Raw genomic sequence first — 19,400 nt, forward strand, 5'->3', positions numbered from 1 at the left:
GGCTTAAGTGCTTGTCTCTACGATCTATCTATCAGTATTTGTGTCTTCATGTTGCTTTTTGCTGTGTTACAAACTTTTTTTAACCGTCACAGCTGCTCCCTTTTGAACTCGTTGCCAAGGGCACCTGTCTCGTTACAACTTTCTAGGCGAAGCATCTGAACCCATTAGGTAAAGCCTTTGGCTATAACCAGAATGAAGTAGTTCTCTTGCGACGACTATGCGATTGGTCGAATAACGTTGCACGCTACTATCGGCCACAAGAAGCTTGTCTACACAAACTCCGGGAACAAGCTATGTTTTAGAGCGCACTGTGTGCATCCCTGAAAGGGAGCAGGTGAGAAAAAGCTCTGTAAATTTCCTTAACGCCTGTACACAATGCCAGACTGCCTGGCTTCCCGCCATTCTGACTTCTGCTGCGACGCCCTGCCAGCCCTGGGATATCAAAGCGCAGCATTACATTAAAACTTTTCCTGGGGTCCTTGAAACTTTTTTGGTATCATGTCTTGGAAGCAGAGGGAAATAGCAGGAATATCGAAAGTATTCCCACATCTATTACACGATGATTTTGGCCCTTTAATTTTAAAGCCGGGAAGTGCAAGGTACATTTCCGCTGCCAGCAGAAAAATTCGAAAATTGAATTTATATGAATGCCTGCCGTGACTTTAAAGAGGCGAATAAGTGGTCTAGCAGCACTGCGAGATAACGTTGCCTATGAAGTCGCAGGGTGGTTGTCTGGTCCCGGGACTTTTTTAGATACAGGCAGTACATAAAACCTCTTTTGCATAGAAGAATTAGGCCACCACAGGAACCTTGAATTCGACGGTGTCGTCTGTGCTGGCGTGCCCTAAGTTTCAAATTTAATTTATGTTCTCTATGATATGCTGAAAATTTTCTGAATATTTTTACAACACAAAATCACTTGAAGACCATTTCAGAAAGTGCTGTGAAAAGGATGTTTTAATTCCAACCCGCCCGAGATTTGCCATCGGTTTAAGAGTAGAATATCTTCCAGAAAACGTGCGCGCAGCGTAAACGAGCGCGGGAACCATGCCAGAAGGCGTCATACCGTGCGTGACTGTGCGACTATTTTGACGTGTACGGGTTCAATGTCTTTAGATAAATTGCGAAATTTAGGCACGGGTTCGTTGTTATTATTATGCATTATCCGAACAGATGCTGTTCCTGAATTTTCTAGCTTAGCTTCGGCACACCGAAAACCTTCAAATACGCTTTTGAAAAAGGTATGCTATATGAACGTAATAATCTTTAAACAAAATTTACTTGCGCGAAAGACGGATACAAGAAAGGACACGGACGAGCGCAGTCCGTGTTCGTTCTTGTATCCGCCTTTCGCGCAGTTAAATTTTGAATATGAACCCCTTCCAACTCGCCAAGCTGTCTCTCATTCTAATCTTTGAACAAGATCAGATGGAACACGTCATTGGATCCGCCTATTCTTTTGGCTGTCTTATAAATTTTGAGATACTTTTTGTACGCCTGTACGTGGCGCCACTTTTTTTTAAGTGATTAATTTTAATAGATTTAGCGCTGCATTGAGCACCAGCTTTTTTGTTCATTGAAAAAATTGTACTCGGGTGGTCAATACAATGTACGTAATCCATATCCGGCCAAGATGTATGGTTGTTAAAAATATAACCAGTTATTTGTCCATACAGACATCGTAAATACTGGTCCGTTTTATGTAGACTCTCATATTTTCCTGTTGGTAGGCGCACCTTTAACTAGCAGACGGCTGGTAACCGTGTTTCATTGTCGAAGCGGTATTTGCCGAAAGCAGACGTGGCATTTCTGTACATCTTTATAGTCGCATATTTCAGGCTTAGCCTGCTTAGCCTTTTCAGAATGAAGAAATACCCACCAGCGTTTTTTTTTTTTGCCGGTCTGTCTTCAGCTCAACACAGGCTTACTGCGTGCGAACTAATGCCAAAGCCCTGTAGAGTACACCATTTGAAGAAAGTTTTTATTATATTTTAATAATATTTACAAAAGGGAAATAAATTTATTTTTATTTCTTGACAGTTGACGATAACATATGTTACCCACCGCCACTATATCTTTTTAAACTGTGATGTAGATGTTGCTTAGATCGTTTATTCTCATAACATCACATTGTTCTTTATTGATGTCGTCTTGACAATAACTCCACAACCACTCCAGTGTCATGACGCCGTTTGCAAATGTCCCGCACAGCATTCTCCTCAGTAACAGCTTTTGTAGGCGGAGAACATCCTAATTAGACCGTAAGATTTGATACACAGTAGTTTCTATAAAAAACTGTCAATTTGTGCAATATCCCTTTCAGCATACGCTGAGAAAAACAAATCGTTTGTTGTTATATTTAAATGACCTCTTTTATAATTTGAAAACATTCATGCACTGAACAAAAACGGCGAAGCTGTCCTTTAACACCAAGGTACAAACAAATACCACTGTCACTAAACATTGTCTTCTAATACTCGTTTTGACACCAGCAAGTTGCTACCTTCCATAAAAAAATCATTGTTATTCTGTGAAATTTTGACAAAGTTGATAGGAACTACTTTAAAAAAAATGTCGCTGGATAATGCTGTGCTTAAAATATATAAAACATGGTCAACAACAGGTCACCAATAACATAGTTTTCACAGCAGAAGGGCGTGAGGGGAAGTGGCCGGATAGCCCTTTCACCGTCTTTACATCAACTATTCATTGTATCTGGAGTGCAAAAAGAATGCCCAAAGCCACAACTTACCGTATTCCGTGTAATGAAAACGTATTGTTTCTGAATGGCAGATGCTCGGCCTTATGAGAAAACAATGCGCCATTGACAGCCATTGCAGCATTCATTACGGTGACGGCACACACGCCAACAGGTCTTTTCGCGCAGTGCAGCCTTCAAATATTGTTGCTTCCCGTTTTACTGTCAATACTGACTATTGCTTGCTTGCGCACAGCTTAGAGAGGTTTGTGATTCGCCGAATGTTTCTGTGGGGACTTGCTAGCGGTATGTCACATTCGACGTAATTGAATCGAACGAGGTCACGGTACGAGGAAGGGTCATTTCCAACCCACTTTTGCTGTATATGATGTGCATATCGCTGAGAAGCAGTCTCTTCTGTGCTTCACCCGCGTGTCCGCCAAAGGGTTTCCGGCATTTCTGTGAGTACGCATTTTAAAGAACTTTTGAAACTCTTCCTTCTGCTGTACTAGTGTCGCGGGACAATATTTGAAAAACCTTTTTTCACGACGTTTATATACTTATGCTCCTACATGCGCATTATAACTGCTTCTACAGCTTCTAAGATGGTGTGTTACTGCCTCCTTCTCCCCAGATTCACCGACATCCGATCTCACCATTACAACACTCCACAAACCTATAGTACTCCTCCACGATCCCCACTGACCATAAATCCAAATTCTGGCAGCGACTTGAAGCCGGCCTTTTCAATAACGTTACTGTATTCTCCCAGACCTGCATCTCACGCTTCACGTATCACGCACGACCAGGACAGTCTAACGCTTCCCACTGTAGCCACTGTAACTCACTTCGCCCTCCTATGCCCTCAACATCCTATTACTCTGTCCTCCCCGCCCCTGACCAGTTGGAAGCTGGGGCCTGCAGTAGCAGTGCAGCCTGATTCAGCAAGCAACCACAAATGTGGAAGCGCACGGCGTTCTAAACGAACAAGGCCAACCCACTCTACATTTTTTCCGCACATAAACATTTTACTTACCTACCTACCTGCATCAAGGATCTGCAAATAGGAATGAACAGAAGCATCCAGTGATGCCATCTGAAACGGATATAAAAAAGCAGCTTCAGTACGTTCCACAGGATTTACACCCGCGAAAGAAATGCATAAAGGGAACCGCATAATAAGATACATAACTTCCAGCGACGAAACATATGGCATGAAGATTTTCTGAGCGTAAAAATTCTACTCACAATGAGGAAAATTTGGACATCTACTAGAAATGTAGCCGCACGGCTAGAAATAAAAGCTGTACAGGAGTGAGTGTTAAACATTTTCATTTCGCAGATGTTTACTCCACATTGCGTTTTTCTCTGAACATGTTGGTAGGGTTCGAATATTGAATGAACCACTTCTAAAAATCATGCGTTTACAGCATTTTTAAACTCGGTAAAGATCCCCAGCTGGCCTGCATTAGTTTGTAGCCATCTACAATGGAGTGATCAAAGTTTTCTGGCTCCATTTTCAAGTTTAAGACGCAAGTTTAAGATTTTGCATTAGGGTTCAACAGGGATTATATTTTCAGGGATATTGCCCATTAATTTTGAGGGTGTCGCAAAAGATAAATTGCAAAATCATTTAAAATATTGCTTTCCGACGAACCACTTGTGTTTTAGGCAACGCGTTATCTTTGGTGTGGCGATAGAAGCAGCACAACGTCCTTTCAATGCGAGCGAGACGTTCAATAAAACTACAATAAAATTGTTCATACTTCGCAATGGGGCTGCGCGTCTACGCGTTCTTAAAGGTTTATAATTAATTCAGGACATTGGTGCTTCTACTTGTTTAACTTGTTTGCGTGTTTCTTGCGCAATGGGTAAAACTTGGTGTTGTAATTCCTCAGACTGGTTTTGACGTTGCACCACAAGTGCGCTGTTCAGCCAGTTTAGTACTTCCTTTTTATAGGATCAGCTCGCTATGTTAAGCGGAATTCTAGTTACGTTAGATGATTTCCTTGAAGTGGCTCCAACAGCGCTCGACGTGGCGCTCAATACCTCTCTGAAACCATCTGTGAGGATTGTACGCCAAGGAAAGTGTTTCTACGGTAGGTCTCATATCATTGTGGAATATGGAAACTTTATTAAGCTAATGTCATTTAGGGTATATTCGATAAGGACAGCCTCCGGGGAGAATAAATGCCAGCACATAGAAAAGGTTGAATGGGGAGGCAAACATTTGTTTTTTGTTTTCTTTTGTGGTGCAGAGGATATAGATCGCGTCTTAGCCACTGTGCGTGGAGCGCGCGCAGAAGTGTAGCGTTATTCTAATTTCGTGAACAATCTAAATGCGCATCAAATCAACGAAATGACCATTCAGGCACAATTTCAAACATATATTTTAGGCTACGTTAATTTGTTCTCGCAGGAATAAGGGATGAGGACGAGGTGGATACTGTTCTTCGCCCTGGTGGTTCCTGTGTGGAAGCTGTGGCAAAGTCAGCAGTACTTACTTGAGCTCAGTGACTATTTAGGCTCTTTCATCATCGTCGTGTCTGCTAGCTATTGGCTGTCGAGGCTTCTGTGGTCTAGGCTGTTTATGAGGCTCATTGACAGCGATGGAAAGGCGGTGCTGGTGACGGGTAAGTACCAATGTTTTTAAGTTTTTTTGCGTATTTAGTTGCTAAGGTTACGTTTCGACGAGGTGTTTTGTAGAGGACAAGCGATCGATTTTTACACCACACCTGTTTTCAATCCCCGTGACACCAGCATGGAAGAATTCACGAGAACACATTCGTGTAAGAAAGTGAGGAAGTGTCAGCACGTAATTTGTTTTTAGTTGATTGCAACAATTCGTCGATAATCCGGTCGTTCGATATCTTGTGGTCTAACCAGCGAAAATTTCGGAGCACTTCTCTGTAATTATTTTTTGAAGGCCTATATTTTTCTACCCACTGCTGTCTCCACGTTACAGGTATAACTGTCACAAGACGACGAAAAGAAATGCTTTATATGATTGTTGAAAACGTATTCAAAAATAAAATAAACTTTCCAAATAAACTTTAGCTGAAGATCCCTCTGTTGGCGAAAAACTAATCGGGCCTAACCAACTTCTGCGAGCCTACTGAAATGCAAAAAAAAATCCCGACTCAAATGATTGTGCAATGCATTCCTTGACAGTTATGAAACCTTAACTCGTATAATTGCGAACCGCAGGTTGTGACACGGGTTTTGGAAACCTGCTTGTGAAGCGACTGTCACGCGATGGTTTCTTCGTCTACGCTGGCTGCCTTGATGCGTCTGGCGATGGGGCGCGGGAACTTTCCAAAGACTCCAAAATTCACGTGCTCCAAATGGACGTCACCAAAGAGGAAGAGATCTGTGATGCTATCGCCACAGTGAAAAGCACACTCGGCACTAATGGTGAGTTCATACGTCTTTAACTTACATTTCTTGTTGGGAATGAGCGTTTCGTGTGAGTAAGTCATTCTCAGGTTGTGCTCGGTGCTCATAGTGCGGTACAAACTCAGGAAATAGGGGAGCGTGAGGTGGGAAAATTTCGATTGGCCTCTCGTAACAGCCTATGGAATATGCTTGTTACCTTTAATGAAGGGCCTAAATATGTCCTAATTTCCGGCAAAATTATGTTAGGCAATAATATTGGAAGAGGCTGAATTCGGAAGCCGAACAATTAGATTGATTCTGTTTCATTTTTCGGAGACAGCGGGGAGGTGGGATAAATTGAAAAGAGCGCGAGCGTACTGTAAGCACGATAAATCAGCGACATCCTAGTACCACTAATCAGCGACAACTATCAGCAGCATACTATGTAACTTTCTTTTATTAAGCTGGGCAATTGGACTGTATATGCATGGCTTGTATTGATGAGCAGGCCATACGGAACCAATAAAAGTGACAAACAGAGATGAAACACAGAATTCCTACCGGAGAAGGCAGAAAACTGTTCACAATAAAGCCTGTATTTAGTGACACAAGTTGAAGACAGTTTCAGGCACTTTAATTATTGGCAATAAAGGTTACTCCCTGAATTGGATACCTGGATTAAAATAACTGCGCCAGCGAGCAATATGGACTACTTTAGGGGCGCTTCAATGCTATCGCGGACATCCAAATAGGAGAGAAGGCTGTGCGAAAATGTTGTACTAGTAATGAGTACCTTTGATATGGATAATATTTGGCCTCATATCTAATGTAGCAGATACTAAGCACGGCCATGGAAGTCCAGAAATGCAAAGACACTGTAATATGTCTCATTGTTTGGTGGATTAAGATACTGCCGACAAAAGCGGAAGTCTTTTAAAACGTTCTGTGTGTAGCCTACAAAAAATGTATGTTGTTTGCAACATATCAAGCAGTGCTCAGTGCTTTCACGCTCCTTACACAGGCGATACTTAACAGACTAGAACAGAAATCACCAATGAATACTTACAAGTAATATTGTGGGTAATGTAGGTGACACACATGCGCACATAAAGAAAGCCGTGCAAGAATATTTACGCTACATGGACCAACAAAGCCTCTAATAAACAGCAGGCACACAGACAGTGGAAAATGTATTGTTAACCGAGCCAAAAAAGCTATTGTCATTAGAAACACAACCCAGAAGAGCAAGTGCTCGAACAGCAAGGAAGGCAAAATAAGCCTTTTTACTACTTCATTTTTAAGAAATGATCTCAGAAGGAAAGCAGTCCTCTGGCGGAAGTACCAGTGTCCTTACTGGCACGCCAGATTTCCATTATTTAAAAAGCAGCCAAGAGCTGATGAGTCATTTCGCTTGTATTCTCAGACGCACAACAGTAATTTTTCCTATTTCGCCATGTTCAACAGTTTTGTGGGCGGTCGTAGCCAACGCCGGAATTGCAACCTACGGCCTCCTGGAATGGGAGAGTATGCAGACTACGCGAAAAATCTTCGATGTGAACGTTTTCGGCGTTGCAAGCGTATGCAAGAAGTTCTTGCCTCTTCTGAGAAAGTCTAGGGGACGCCTTGTCATCGTAGCAAGCTGCGCAGGTAAGTACGACAAAAAGTGGCCTGCTCGCCCATCTATGCTTGTTTTACAAACAACATTATTGAGTGCATCCCAGGAACAACCGGAAAACGTCAATAACGTTCATGCAGAAAAATATGTTGGAATTGGACATTTACAGTTTTCAGTACTGTGTTAGCTTTTTAGACCGCTATATATACATTACAGGTCGTTTATTCGGTTTCAAACTTTATGGTCAAAGAGTGCTTTCTATTATGCACTGACCTAACACCAAAGTAACTTCGAGATCTTTGACAGTTGGAAAGTCAGAACCTAAAATATAGCTTTAAACATTTTGGTGCCTCTACTGTTTTTACTTTCGCCAAATCATACAAAAACGTTTATCGTCCACAGAAGTCAAGCTAATACGGGTAACCTCCGTGCTGCGTATATAAACATTGCCTATGTTTCTCCGTGCCGCATGTACTTCCCTTATTTCTTTTCACTTGCACAATTTTTTGGCAAAATTACCTGCTACTGCTTATTACGAAAAACAATTTGATCATTTGGGATTGAAGATGGTGATTCTAAAGATGGTCACGCTGCAATCAGCCCGATCTTGCGTGTGGAATCAAAGAGAAAAGGCTTGCAATTCGTCAACTAACAAAGATACACAATGCCTAATCGGAATGAGCCCTGTATTTAACAATTTTAGCGAAAAGAAAACGCATCAAATAGTGACAACATACGTTCATTGAAAGGTAAGTTGAAGTGGGTGGTCTAGGCGTAACGTGCCCGCTTGAGCACGGAATTGCCGATGCACACCAGAGAAAGAGACCAAACTCGTAGCCCTGGTTGCATAATAATTCGTGGTTTTGATGCATAAAAAATTCTTTATCAACTTTATGTGATGAACTAATATCTTTCTGCATGGTTAGATGCATTGAAGTGGAAAGGACACCTGCGACTCAGTGAATTCAAAGCAATGAAGCGGGTGAACTGGTGAACGCAGGAGATTTCTATTTTTAGCCAAGAGGTCGGGAAAGCGAGGGCACATGTTTCTTTTGTTGGTAACTTCCTGAAGCATCTTACGGGGCCCTTGGCACAGGGGTACGCTCCAGATCTACATTGTAAAGCCCTGTTATGGCAATGTTCGTTTAGGTTGGGGAAGACTCCAAAAACCCGGGTTGATTATATCAGGTCAAAGAATCATGACGTAGATCTAAAAAAGTGCGTTTAAAATCTTCCATTCCAAAGGAGGAATGCTGGACTGGGGTTCAAATGGCTGAAACGTGCATTTTATTTTTTCACTGTGTACTAGGGGCATACAACCACACACGTGAGAGTTTTAATGAAGTGGTGTGCCCATACACGAATTTCTTGCCTGGAACTACTAGATGCCAGGGCATCTTGAGCATGTAGGAAGATTCTAATTGGCTGCTTTCGTCGCACTAAACAGGTCGTACAACGAGTCCTACAATGATTTCGTATTCAATGAGCAAGCACGCTGTTATATCTCTGGCCGACGGTCTGCGGAGAGAATGCGTGGACAAAGGTGTGGACGTTACTACTATAGAGCCAACTATGTACAGGTGAGTCGCCCTTTCCGAACACTTGTTTTCTGTTCGCTTTAAGAAAATTATGAAACGGAAATGGCAGTTGGCAAACTCGCCACAACGTTTACGAACATACTAAATGAGCGCAAATACACAACACACAAGAAAGAGAACATGAACAGGCGCTTGTGTGTTGGTATTTGCGGCACTCTGTGTGTTCGTAAACCTAAACCAACACGCCCAGCAACATGTTCTCTCGCCACAAGGCTTTCTTCACTGTAAAGGAGTCAAGAAGGCAAACTACATGTTTTTTGGTTTCGAAGATTTGGGGCCTTACCGTCAGCGCTCGTAATGCTGGGCACGACGGTTATATACTGAGAAATCGAACAATTGATGCCTAAATTTTAATTATACTCCAGCGTTGTATGTTTCGTGGAGTCAGTGATGATGTATTTCAGGAAGTAGATTTAAAAGAATGTTAACAGGTTCACCGACGCCACAACTATAGGCAAAGAGGTGTTTTTCGTACCCTTTGTTTTAGTCTGCCTTCCGACCGCTGTTAGTATCGCTTTGCTTCTGACCTGTCCTATATCTTTTCTGATTTATAGCAATCATTTTATGAAACACTGGGTGTGACTCTTCATACAGGGCAATGTAAGTGGCACGGTCGCATATGCCGGTTGGCCAGAGTGTGAGACAGTCTACTCTTACCCGACCACTCTGCTAGGCAGCGTCGGCCGGCAGAGTGGCGCTCGATGTGCTTCTATATTGACGTGTTGGTTTGTAACTTTTATTTCCCTCACACTTTATTTCGCTATTCCCTGAATATGGTCAAAAATGCTCACTAATTTTGAGCGCGAATAGCACGTTATATTGATTTATTATTTTTTTATTCATTTGCGTCAGATTATATGGAGCCTAAGCCAATCGCAAAAACCGTCCCGTAATGCGTTTTCACTTCTGGTAGCGAAAGGACCTCATCAGTGACGTGCGTGTTCAATGTGCTCCTCATAATATGGCTTATTTCAAACGTTGTGACTCATTTATTCTAACGAGAAAATCTTTTGAATGCAAGAGTTACATTTTCATGTTTTAGACGCATTAAGTTCCTCATTCTATAAAAACCTGGAGTCATTGTAGCTGTTGAACGCAGCAGCAAAGAATAAGCGGAAAGACTTATATGATTAAGTTTTGAAATTGAGCACAGGAGTTGCATTTCTTGTTCTCTACCCAATGCGATACTGCTCAGTAGCCCAGTAGCGTCAAGGATCTGACCCTCCGGGCCTCTAAGCAAGGACTGCGTTGCAACGAGGAATGTACAATAATTTACAATGCAAGTGCACCTCCAGGAAGCCCCAGATAGCTCATACAGCGGTCTGAAGACGGGCGTAGTCTTCGGCGACCTTGCTCGTTGGTCCATAGTTCTCCCGCGTTTCATGCTTTCGTCCCGCGAGCTTGCATGGCGCGAGTGATCTCCATCGGCTGAATAATTGTTGCTTTTTTGTTCTGCATCCTGTAACGGAAAAAACACATGGGGCTTTGCCAAAGTAATTTCCCGTCCAGGGGCATAAGAGGCATTCTAACAACTCGAAATGAAAAGTTATAGCACCACTATATTTCTGTGTTGAATCCTACCTCCAGGGAGAATGTCTGCACTGAAGGATTTTGGACTTACGATTGGAAATCGGGCACGAATCGGCTACAGACACGCACACCCACAGATATAAATATATATATATATATATATATATATGTATATATATATATATATATATATATATAAATATATATATATATATATATATATATATATATATATATAAATATAGCGGATCAGAATAGGAAATGAGCGGCTCGTTTTATTAAGACAGAAATAAGCGTTGGCAGTCAAGAAAACCTCGGAAAGCAAAGGGAGGATGTGGTACGTCATTGAAACAGATAAAGAATTTGGAAAGAAAGTGGATAAAAAATGCCCGCCAGGTGGGATCCGAACCCACGACCTCCAGACCGGTGTTCTGGAGGTCGTGGGTTCGGGTCTTACCTGGCGGGCATTTTTCTCCAATTTCTCTTTCCAAATTCTTTATCTGCTTCAATGACCAACCACATCCTCCCTTTGCTTTCGGAGGTTTTCTTAACTGCCAACCTTTATTTCTGTCTTATATATATATATATATATATATATATATATATAATACAGTCGAACACGGATATATCGAACTCCAAGGGGATCGAGAATTATTTCGATATATGAAAAATTCGATATAAAAAATATAGGCTTTGAGACCTCACCTATGGCGGACGATCGCTTACCGATCGTCGCATTCAAGAATGACAACTAATTCCGCACTCACGACGCAACAGGACACTTTATTTCCGTGAAAAAAAATCGCTCATCTTGGCCTGCTTCTTCGTCCTGGAAATGAAATTAAAGACGCTGGTCTCGATCTTCTCGAGGCTGCACAACTGGAAAATTCCAGCAGCACGCTGCACCTTCGCACACCATGCACAAAACGCACGCAAAAGAAGAACAGCGCGCGTACCACAAGAACTTTTAGGGTAGCAATTCCAAGGCTCTCTGAACGGACTCCAACAAAGCGCTCGCGATGGTCATCTCCGAGAGAAACAGTGATCTCCGAAAGGTGCGGGACAACTCGCCAAACAGCAGCAACAACAGCAAAATGCAAAAGGAGGAGGAGGCCGCCAGCGCTTTCGTTCCCTCTTCCCTTTCCCGAAACGACATCGGGGGAAGCCTACATAGAGAAAGAAAAACTCTTTTTCGGCAAGCCGGGGAACGTACGCACCCGAAAAAAAAGGACGTGCGCAGTCGGGGCAGATGCCTACGCACTGTCATATTTTGCGAGCGTTCGGGCTTGTGTGCCTAGAGAGATTTAGCATACCGGGCTCCGTCCGCTAACGCTACGGCGGCCGGTAGCGGGGCCCGACTGGGCAAGCGCAAATTCGTTCCGGTAGGGGGGATTAGTTACGCGAGCCAGTCTTCGCCATGCCCGCGCATTCCTCCACATCCTCCTCAACCTCAATCGGGAGTGCAGCGACCGCCGAAGAGCACCTTCCAACTCGCGCGGCGTTCGATATACCCAATGTCGAGAAAAATGTGGTTCGATATAAACGTACGAATTCCTATACTTTTACACAGAATTTTCAAGGGGATAATTTATGAGTTCGATATAGACAATAATTCGATATAACCGTGTTCGACTGTATATATATATATATATATATATATATATATATATATATATATATACATATATATATTTATTTATTTATTTATTGTTACCAGGCGTGTATATGTTGCTGGTGCATGAGGTCGACAATCTACGCGACTCACTGTGGTCATCATCATGTTTTCCCGTGTCATTATCATCACCGGTCTCTCTCTCTCGCGCACTCAGCCTTGTTCTTGCGCGGTGCATGGTGTCTCGCAGTACGAATCTTGCAAATACACTATCTTCCTCGTAACATTTTGGTAGAGTGTGCGGGTTGGTCATCCCCTTCCACAGCTTCACGCCTTCTCCTTATGCAAGATATCGTAGATGGTTCGTGGGCAATGTAGGGGAGTGCAGCTCCAACGCGAGCGCAGCTCGGCCACGTCCTCCGCCTCGTGCGCCCGCCCGTGACACGCCGATCCAGACTTGCAGAGACCAGCCGTGACGAGACGAACCAAACATGTGTCCCCAACCCTCTCGTCCGACGTGTCTCCGACCACCTTCGACACTTTGTTGCCGCTCGGAACATTGGTGTGGCTTGGCCAGGTGTCACCAAGCCCATCATCGTCGTCCGTGGCACCAACAGATTCCTCACTGCATGTTTCCATCACATTGGCCATCCACATTACAATCATCATCTCTCGCGGCTTCTACCGGGACGGTCGCCCTCTACTTGGTCATGTCACGAGAGACGAAGGTGGGCAATGTCCCATACTGCAACGACTCAATTTAGAAGATGTCGATGAGTACGAAGAAGTGCCTGTGTCCTTGCGCATGCAGTTTTATGGCCGCCATGTAAATTCTGGAAATAGTCCACCAAACCTCTTTACAACTAGACCACTTTCCATAAAACATGGATCGCCACGTCACTTCTGCCACCACACAACAATATATATATAAATACACACATACGCATTTATATATGTAGGCATAGTTACCAGGCAGGAGATTTGAATAGGCCATCTTTTTACAGCTAATTACAGCTGAATGCCAAGAGCCCAAAGCTAAGGCATCCATTGCAGCTCGTGCCAGTCTGTGTCTGGGCGATCTTTTCCCCGCCACTTCGGCTTGCCGTGCGCGCCCACTGATGAGGCACGTACCTATAGATGAAGTGTGCGATCGATTGACCACCAGGCGATCCAGTCCAATGCTACGTGAAATGCTCCGGGAGTTACGTAGCATGACCCCCTCCGGCGGGGTAAGGGCCGCCTCGGTGCACATTTGAAATTAGGCTCAGGGAGCAGGTGGGGCCGTTGAGAAATACGGCTTGAGGCGGCCGACGTGGACTAGTTGAGCTGCAGGGTCCAGTGGCGGGGAGGAAGAAGCAACTGGAACGATTTCGTAGGTGACCGGTGTGACCACGCGCTTGATGCGTTAGGGGCCTTTGAAGCGAGGCAGCAGTTTTTCGGAGAGCCCAATGGGTCGGCATGGGGTACTGACAAGGACCAAGGAGCCGCGCTTAAAGTGGGCGATGCGAAGTTGCTGGTCATAGCGGTGCTTCTGAGAGGACTAGGAAGCCGAGAGCTTGGCACGGGCAACCTGGCAGGCCACATCAGTGTGAGCGACTGCATCACGAGCATATTCTGTAGCCAGAGGTGTCGCATCAGGAAGGAGGGTATCCAATGGAAGAGTGGGTTCACGGCCGTAGAGAAGAAAGAATGAAGAATAGCCGGCGGTGTCGTGGCGGGATGAGTTACACGCGAACGTAACACATGACAAACTGACGTCCCAATCCAGATGATCCGCGGAAACGTACATTGCGAGCATGTCGGTGCTGATCTTGTTCAATCTTTTGTCAATACATTAGCCTGCGGATGGTAGGCGGTGGTTAGCTTGTGCTTTGTGAGGCAAGAGCGGAAGCGGTCGTCAACAACCCGAGACAGGAAGTACCGGCCACGGTCAGTGAGGAGCTGACGGGGGCACCGTGTGCAAGATAACGTTGTGAAGCCCGAAATCAGCAATGTTTGTGGCACAACTGGTGGGAAAGGCACGCGTAATAGCATAGCGGATCGCGTAATCGGTCAAAACTGCAACCGAGTCATTTCCTCAACGGGACAGGGAAAAGGACAGATTAGGTCCAAACCCACACGAAAGAAAGGTTCGGAAAGAATTTCTATTGGTTGTAGCGATCCAGCTAGACCCAAGGGAGGGGTTTTCCGTCCCTGACACAGGTCACACGCCGTGACGTAGCGGCGGACTGATCGGTACAGTCCAGGCCAATAAAAGCGCTTACACACACGGTCGTAAGTTCGAGCGACGCCAAGGTGGCCAGCCATCGGCTCGTCGTGCTACTGGTGGAGGATGTCAGGCCGGAGGTGCTCAGGAACAACGAGAAGCTTGGCAGAGCCATCTGCGCGAACGTTCCGGCGGAATAGCACGCCGTCACTGAGCAAAAATGCGTTTAATGCAGGGTCTGACGGCATGGGGGTGAGATGGACAATGATCGACCGCGATGCTTGATCGCGGCGCTGTGGTCGGCAATGTTGAGAAAGTCAGATAGTGCAAGGACGCAAGAATCGAGTTCGTGGTCAGCTGTGTCAGGTTGGTCGACTGGTTGACGCGACAGGCAGTCGGCGTCGCTGTGGAGCCTGCCAGACTTGTAGGCCACGGAGTAGCCATACTCCTGAAGGCGCAAAGACCAGCGACCGAGACGGCCTGTAGCATCGTTCAAGAAACCAGCCAGCATAGGGCATGGTGGTCAGTTACCGCGGAGAAAGGCCGTCCGTATAAATATGAGCGGAATTTCTTCACGGCCCATCCAAGAGCCACATATTCACCTTCGGTGATTGAATAGTTTCACTCGGAAGGTGATAAAAGGCGACTGGCGTGCGCTATCACTCGTTCAAGGCCGGCGTGCTTCTGAACCAGTACAGTAACTATGCCGTGGCCGCTTGCGTTCATGTGGATTTCGGTCGGAGCAGAACCGTCAAAGTGTGCCAAAATAGGTCGATTGGGGAGACGGTCGACGAGGGGTTAGACTGGAGGACCAGTCTTCATCTTGAGTAACATACAACGTTGGAGCACGCACGCTTATATAGGTGCAGTGGGTGTGCTGCCGTGTACCCTTTCTTTTAACAACATTGGCGGGTTTGGGGCGAGGGAACAGGGAAGGGAGGGCATTATACATGTTGCACTATACATGATGACAAACTCTTTTCTAAAAAGCACCGCAATATTCAACTTCATCCATTAAAAAAAAAAGACCGGGTAGGGAGCTGTTCGAATACACTTTTCATACGATCTACACGAAAAAAAAGACCGGGTAGGGAGCTGTTCAAATACACTTTTCATACGAATTACACGAATTATTCGTGTAATTCGTATGAAAAGTGTATTTGAACAGCTCCCTACCCGGTCTTTTTTTTAATCAATGAAGTTGAATATTGCTGGGCTTTTTAGAAAAGAGTTTGTCATCATGTATAGTGCCACATGTATAATGCCTTCCCTTCCCTGTTCCCTCGCCCCAAACCCACCAATGTTGTTAAAAAAAAGGGTACACTGCAGCACACCCTCTGCACCTATATAAGCGTGCGTGCTCCAACGTTGTATGTTACTCAAGATGAAGACTGGTCCTCTAGTCGAAACGTCAGTAAACCACTGTTTTTGTTTTTGTTTGTAATCGTGCGTCTACCATTTTCTCAAGTATTTTTTCTGGCTCCTCGAGAAGTTTTCTTTTACTGCTTATATATATATATATATATATATATATATATATATATATATATATATATATATTCATATATATATTTGGCGTGGCAACGAAGGGGATGTATTAAGAGATTGCAGGTTGCAGGTACAAAAATAGACGGGATAGTAACGACAGACAAGGCAGCCGCATGTCCCAGGTTCTGCACGCACACCGACATCAGCGAGCGTCTTATTCTCCCCCAGCCTATGGGTTCACTTATCCCAGAGGGCGCATACCCGCAGAGCGGGGGTTGGCCACTGGTGCCGTTTATGGTAAGGAGCCATCAGACCGAGCCCGTGACAATATGTATATATATATATATATATATATATATATATATATATATATATATATATATATATTCTCCACTTTTTCTCCACTTTCTTTCTTTCTTTCAATGTTCTTTATCTGTTTGAATGCCCTACAACATCCTCCCCTTTGCTTTCCGAGGTTTGCTTGACTGCCAAATCTTATTTCTGTCTTATTTTAAACGAGCCCCTCATTTTCCCATTCTGATTCGCTATATATATATTTTATATATATATAGTGTGTGAGTGTGGATGGGTAAATTTGTGCGTTTGCCCTGTATCGCTATAATTTTAACATTTCCCAGTCAGTCCAGATTGTCTTGCGCTTCATGTTTGGAGCTCCCCAATTGCAGCCTCTGCATATTTTTCTCCTTTTCTTTTTCAGGACCCCCATATTAAACGATTTGTGTTCCGCCAAGTCGATTCAGGAAGAAATCGCTGCACTGCCTCGCCACGTTTTTGACAACTACAGCGAAAAGGAAATTAACGAATGGTTGACAGCTGCAAAAACTGTTCCGAAACTCCTGTGCCGCGAAAATGTCGACGAAGTGATCGATCAGATGGTTCTAGCCATCAGGGAATCTGAACCCAAACCTTACTATCCAGCGTGGGGATCACTCGATTCGATTTTTTATTTTGTGCAGCGCAAGATGCCTGCAGAGTTTTTTGACGCTATATTATTTATTGGGCGCAAAATAATGACGTGGGGAATGTGACCTCGAATGGGCTTAAAACTTAGCAGTAATTATGTGGCGATTTTTTTTTCTGTTTTAGCATTAAGAGCAACAATGGCTTGACAGGCTTTGAGTGAGGAAGTATCTCATAAACTACATATTTTTGACCTCTGCTAAAAGAGGAACAACACGTATTGAAACTATCAGTCAGTGTAGATGTTGTTGGTGGTTTTTGGAAGATTATTCTTTGCGGGGTACCGTCATGTTTTACTAGAAAGGTGTGGTCTATATTATTGTTTCTGTCCTACCTTCTCCTTAAAGGGCTGACAGGCGTCAGTTGCGATAAATGTACTAGCAGTAAGAGGAAGTGTAGAAAATAGGCGCAAGGCTCTGCCATAGCCAAGGGGCAATCCTTCACGCGGACGGCCGAGTGCATAAAGCTGTGACATAAGTGGCAGGACAGCATATTGGGAGAGGGGGGATTTCCAGACAAATAGAAATATTTCGGCGAATATACAATAATTTACGAAAGTGGAATAAAAACCGTTTATTCTGGAGTTCCCTTTTTTGAGAAAAAGAATTGATTCCTTTTTTGGACCTACAAAAACAAAGTAAAAACATAATCCGCCTAAGTGTAAATGTGGGATGTGGGACAATGTCAAAACATGTGCTGGGGAACAATGACAACTTGAAAAGATCTTCCTTTGTCCATGTAAAACCCCATTTGAGGTAAAAAAATGCCATGTTAGCCTTTGGTTAGACGGTAACAATGAAACAAGGTTCAAGACAACCGGGTTTTAATAACAACTTCAGCGGTGGAACCGGACCACGCTGTTGAAGCCGGCAGTCACCATAATGCCCCAGGCAGAAAACGTGAAAAAGACCCATTGGGCCCCCGCAGCAGTTGCGGAGTTGCGCCAGACTGCCACTCCTCTCGAATTCAAACGCTTCTGAAGGCTATGGTAGTCTCGAGTGTCGCTGGTAAACTCGAGTGTCGAGTGTCTTGCTTTCTGCGAAGCAGAAAGCAAGAATCATTTTTTAAGTGCGAATGCACTTTATAAGCGACCCCAAACCTTCCACCGCCGGCGGCGGCGGCGGCGGCGTCCGCAGTCGTCCTCTCCCTAGCAACGGCGTGGAGCGGAGAGGAGCGTCGGTAGCAACGGCGTGGTGACGTCACTTCACCACGTGACCGCGCTCGCTCCGCCTCCTCGCCGTGGCTGCGCGGGTGCGCGCCGCTCCCCGCACCGCTCCTCGCGCCTCTCTCTCCACCGTGACGTCACACTCTCTCCTCTCCCCCTCGCTCGGCTGCAGCTGCCATGCGCAGCTGTCCCTCTCCCCTTGCGCTCGCCTCCTCTCTCAGCCACCTGGCTCGGCGCGCTCGGCGCGGCGTACCCCCCTATATATGCAGCGATAAACTGCCAGACCTCCGTGGGTCGGCTCGCGCGCGCTCACGGGCGAATGCCAACGGATTTTAACTTTACTCCCCCTCATAGCATCACCCCGTGCATTCGCACTTAACCATGTTCACCCTCGGGGAAATGCTTGGGAGTTTTTATGAGCATGTATGTGGGAAACAGCCTTCAATCGTTTGTCCCCTTCAGCGCGCTATCTCACTCGAGCAGAGCAGGCGCAGTTGCAACCGAAAACTTTCTCTGCCAATTTTTTCATCTGGCAAACACAAAGTGAAATAGTTTTTTTTTCGTGCGTCACAGATCGCTGAAGGACAGACGCTGGTTCGTAAGAGTGGCTGGATGCCTAAGAATACACATGTTTTTTTCTCGGAGTAGTCTGAAGTTGGCTCCTTTTACAGAACAGGCGAAAGAGCGACGCTGCGACAAGGGTATGCATTCCTGCCGTATTTTCGACTTTTGACGCATATCTGCGCCGAAATGTAGCCTTCTGCGACCACTGCGAAATTGTCACTATTTACTACACCCATCGGAAGGACTTCTGGAAAAGCGTTTCGCTTGTTCTCGGCGCAGTTGTTCCACATATAACAGAATTTGTGACACTGAACGAGGATTGTTGCACCTTCACCGAAGGTTACTACACTGAGCTGCTTTCTAGTGACCTATCGGCACCTGTGAAAACTAATGGTAAAGGCATGAAAACATGTCCTAAACATTGGCCACAAAGTGGAGAATGCAAGGGCTTAAAATCGTTACATGCGAATAGTGGGCGTTCTCTATGGTAAAGATGTTTTACAGAAGCCTTTGAACAAACATTAGTTGCTCAGTTGGGGCCTGAACGGTTGACTGCGACCCACTCAAC

General features: G+C 44.8%; 2 protein-coding genes across 2 annotated transcripts in view; one reads left to right on the plus strand and one right to left on the minus strand.

Moving 5' to 3' along the window:
• LOC144141060 (D-beta-hydroxybutyrate dehydrogenase, mitochondrial-like) overlaps positions 1-19,400 on the minus strand; it is a 122,195-nt gene that overhangs the window by 12,855 nt on the left and 89,940 nt on the right. The window contains exon 2 of the mRNA XM_077672568.1: positions 3,735-3,794. The gene's annotated coding sequence lies outside the window, so the exon portion shown is untranslated. The remainder of the gene's footprint in view (positions 1-3,734; positions 3,795-19,400) is intronic.
• On the plus strand, positions 4,651-17,686 carry LOC144141776 (retinol dehydrogenase 7-like). The gene is made up of 6 exons (XM_077673272.1): positions 4,651-4,797; positions 5,118-5,331; positions 5,906-6,112; positions 7,538-7,720; positions 9,136-9,268; positions 16,841-17,686. The coding sequence occupies exons 2-6, from the start codon at positions 5,127-5,129 to the stop codon at positions 17,169-17,171; spliced, it is 1,059 nt and encodes a 352-aa protein (XP_077529398.1). The 5' UTR covers positions 4,651-4,797; positions 5,118-5,126; the 3' UTR covers positions 17,172-17,686.

Source organism: Haemaphysalis longicornis, unplaced genomic scaffold, assembly GCF_048455015.1.
Source record: "Haemaphysalis longicornis isolate Haplotype H1 unplaced genomic scaffold, Haemaphysalis longicornis Haplotype H1 scaffold_6, whole genome shotgun sequence".
Classification (NCBI taxonomy): Eukaryota; Metazoa; Arthropoda; class Arachnida; order Ixodida; family Ixodidae; genus Haemaphysalis; species Haemaphysalis longicornis.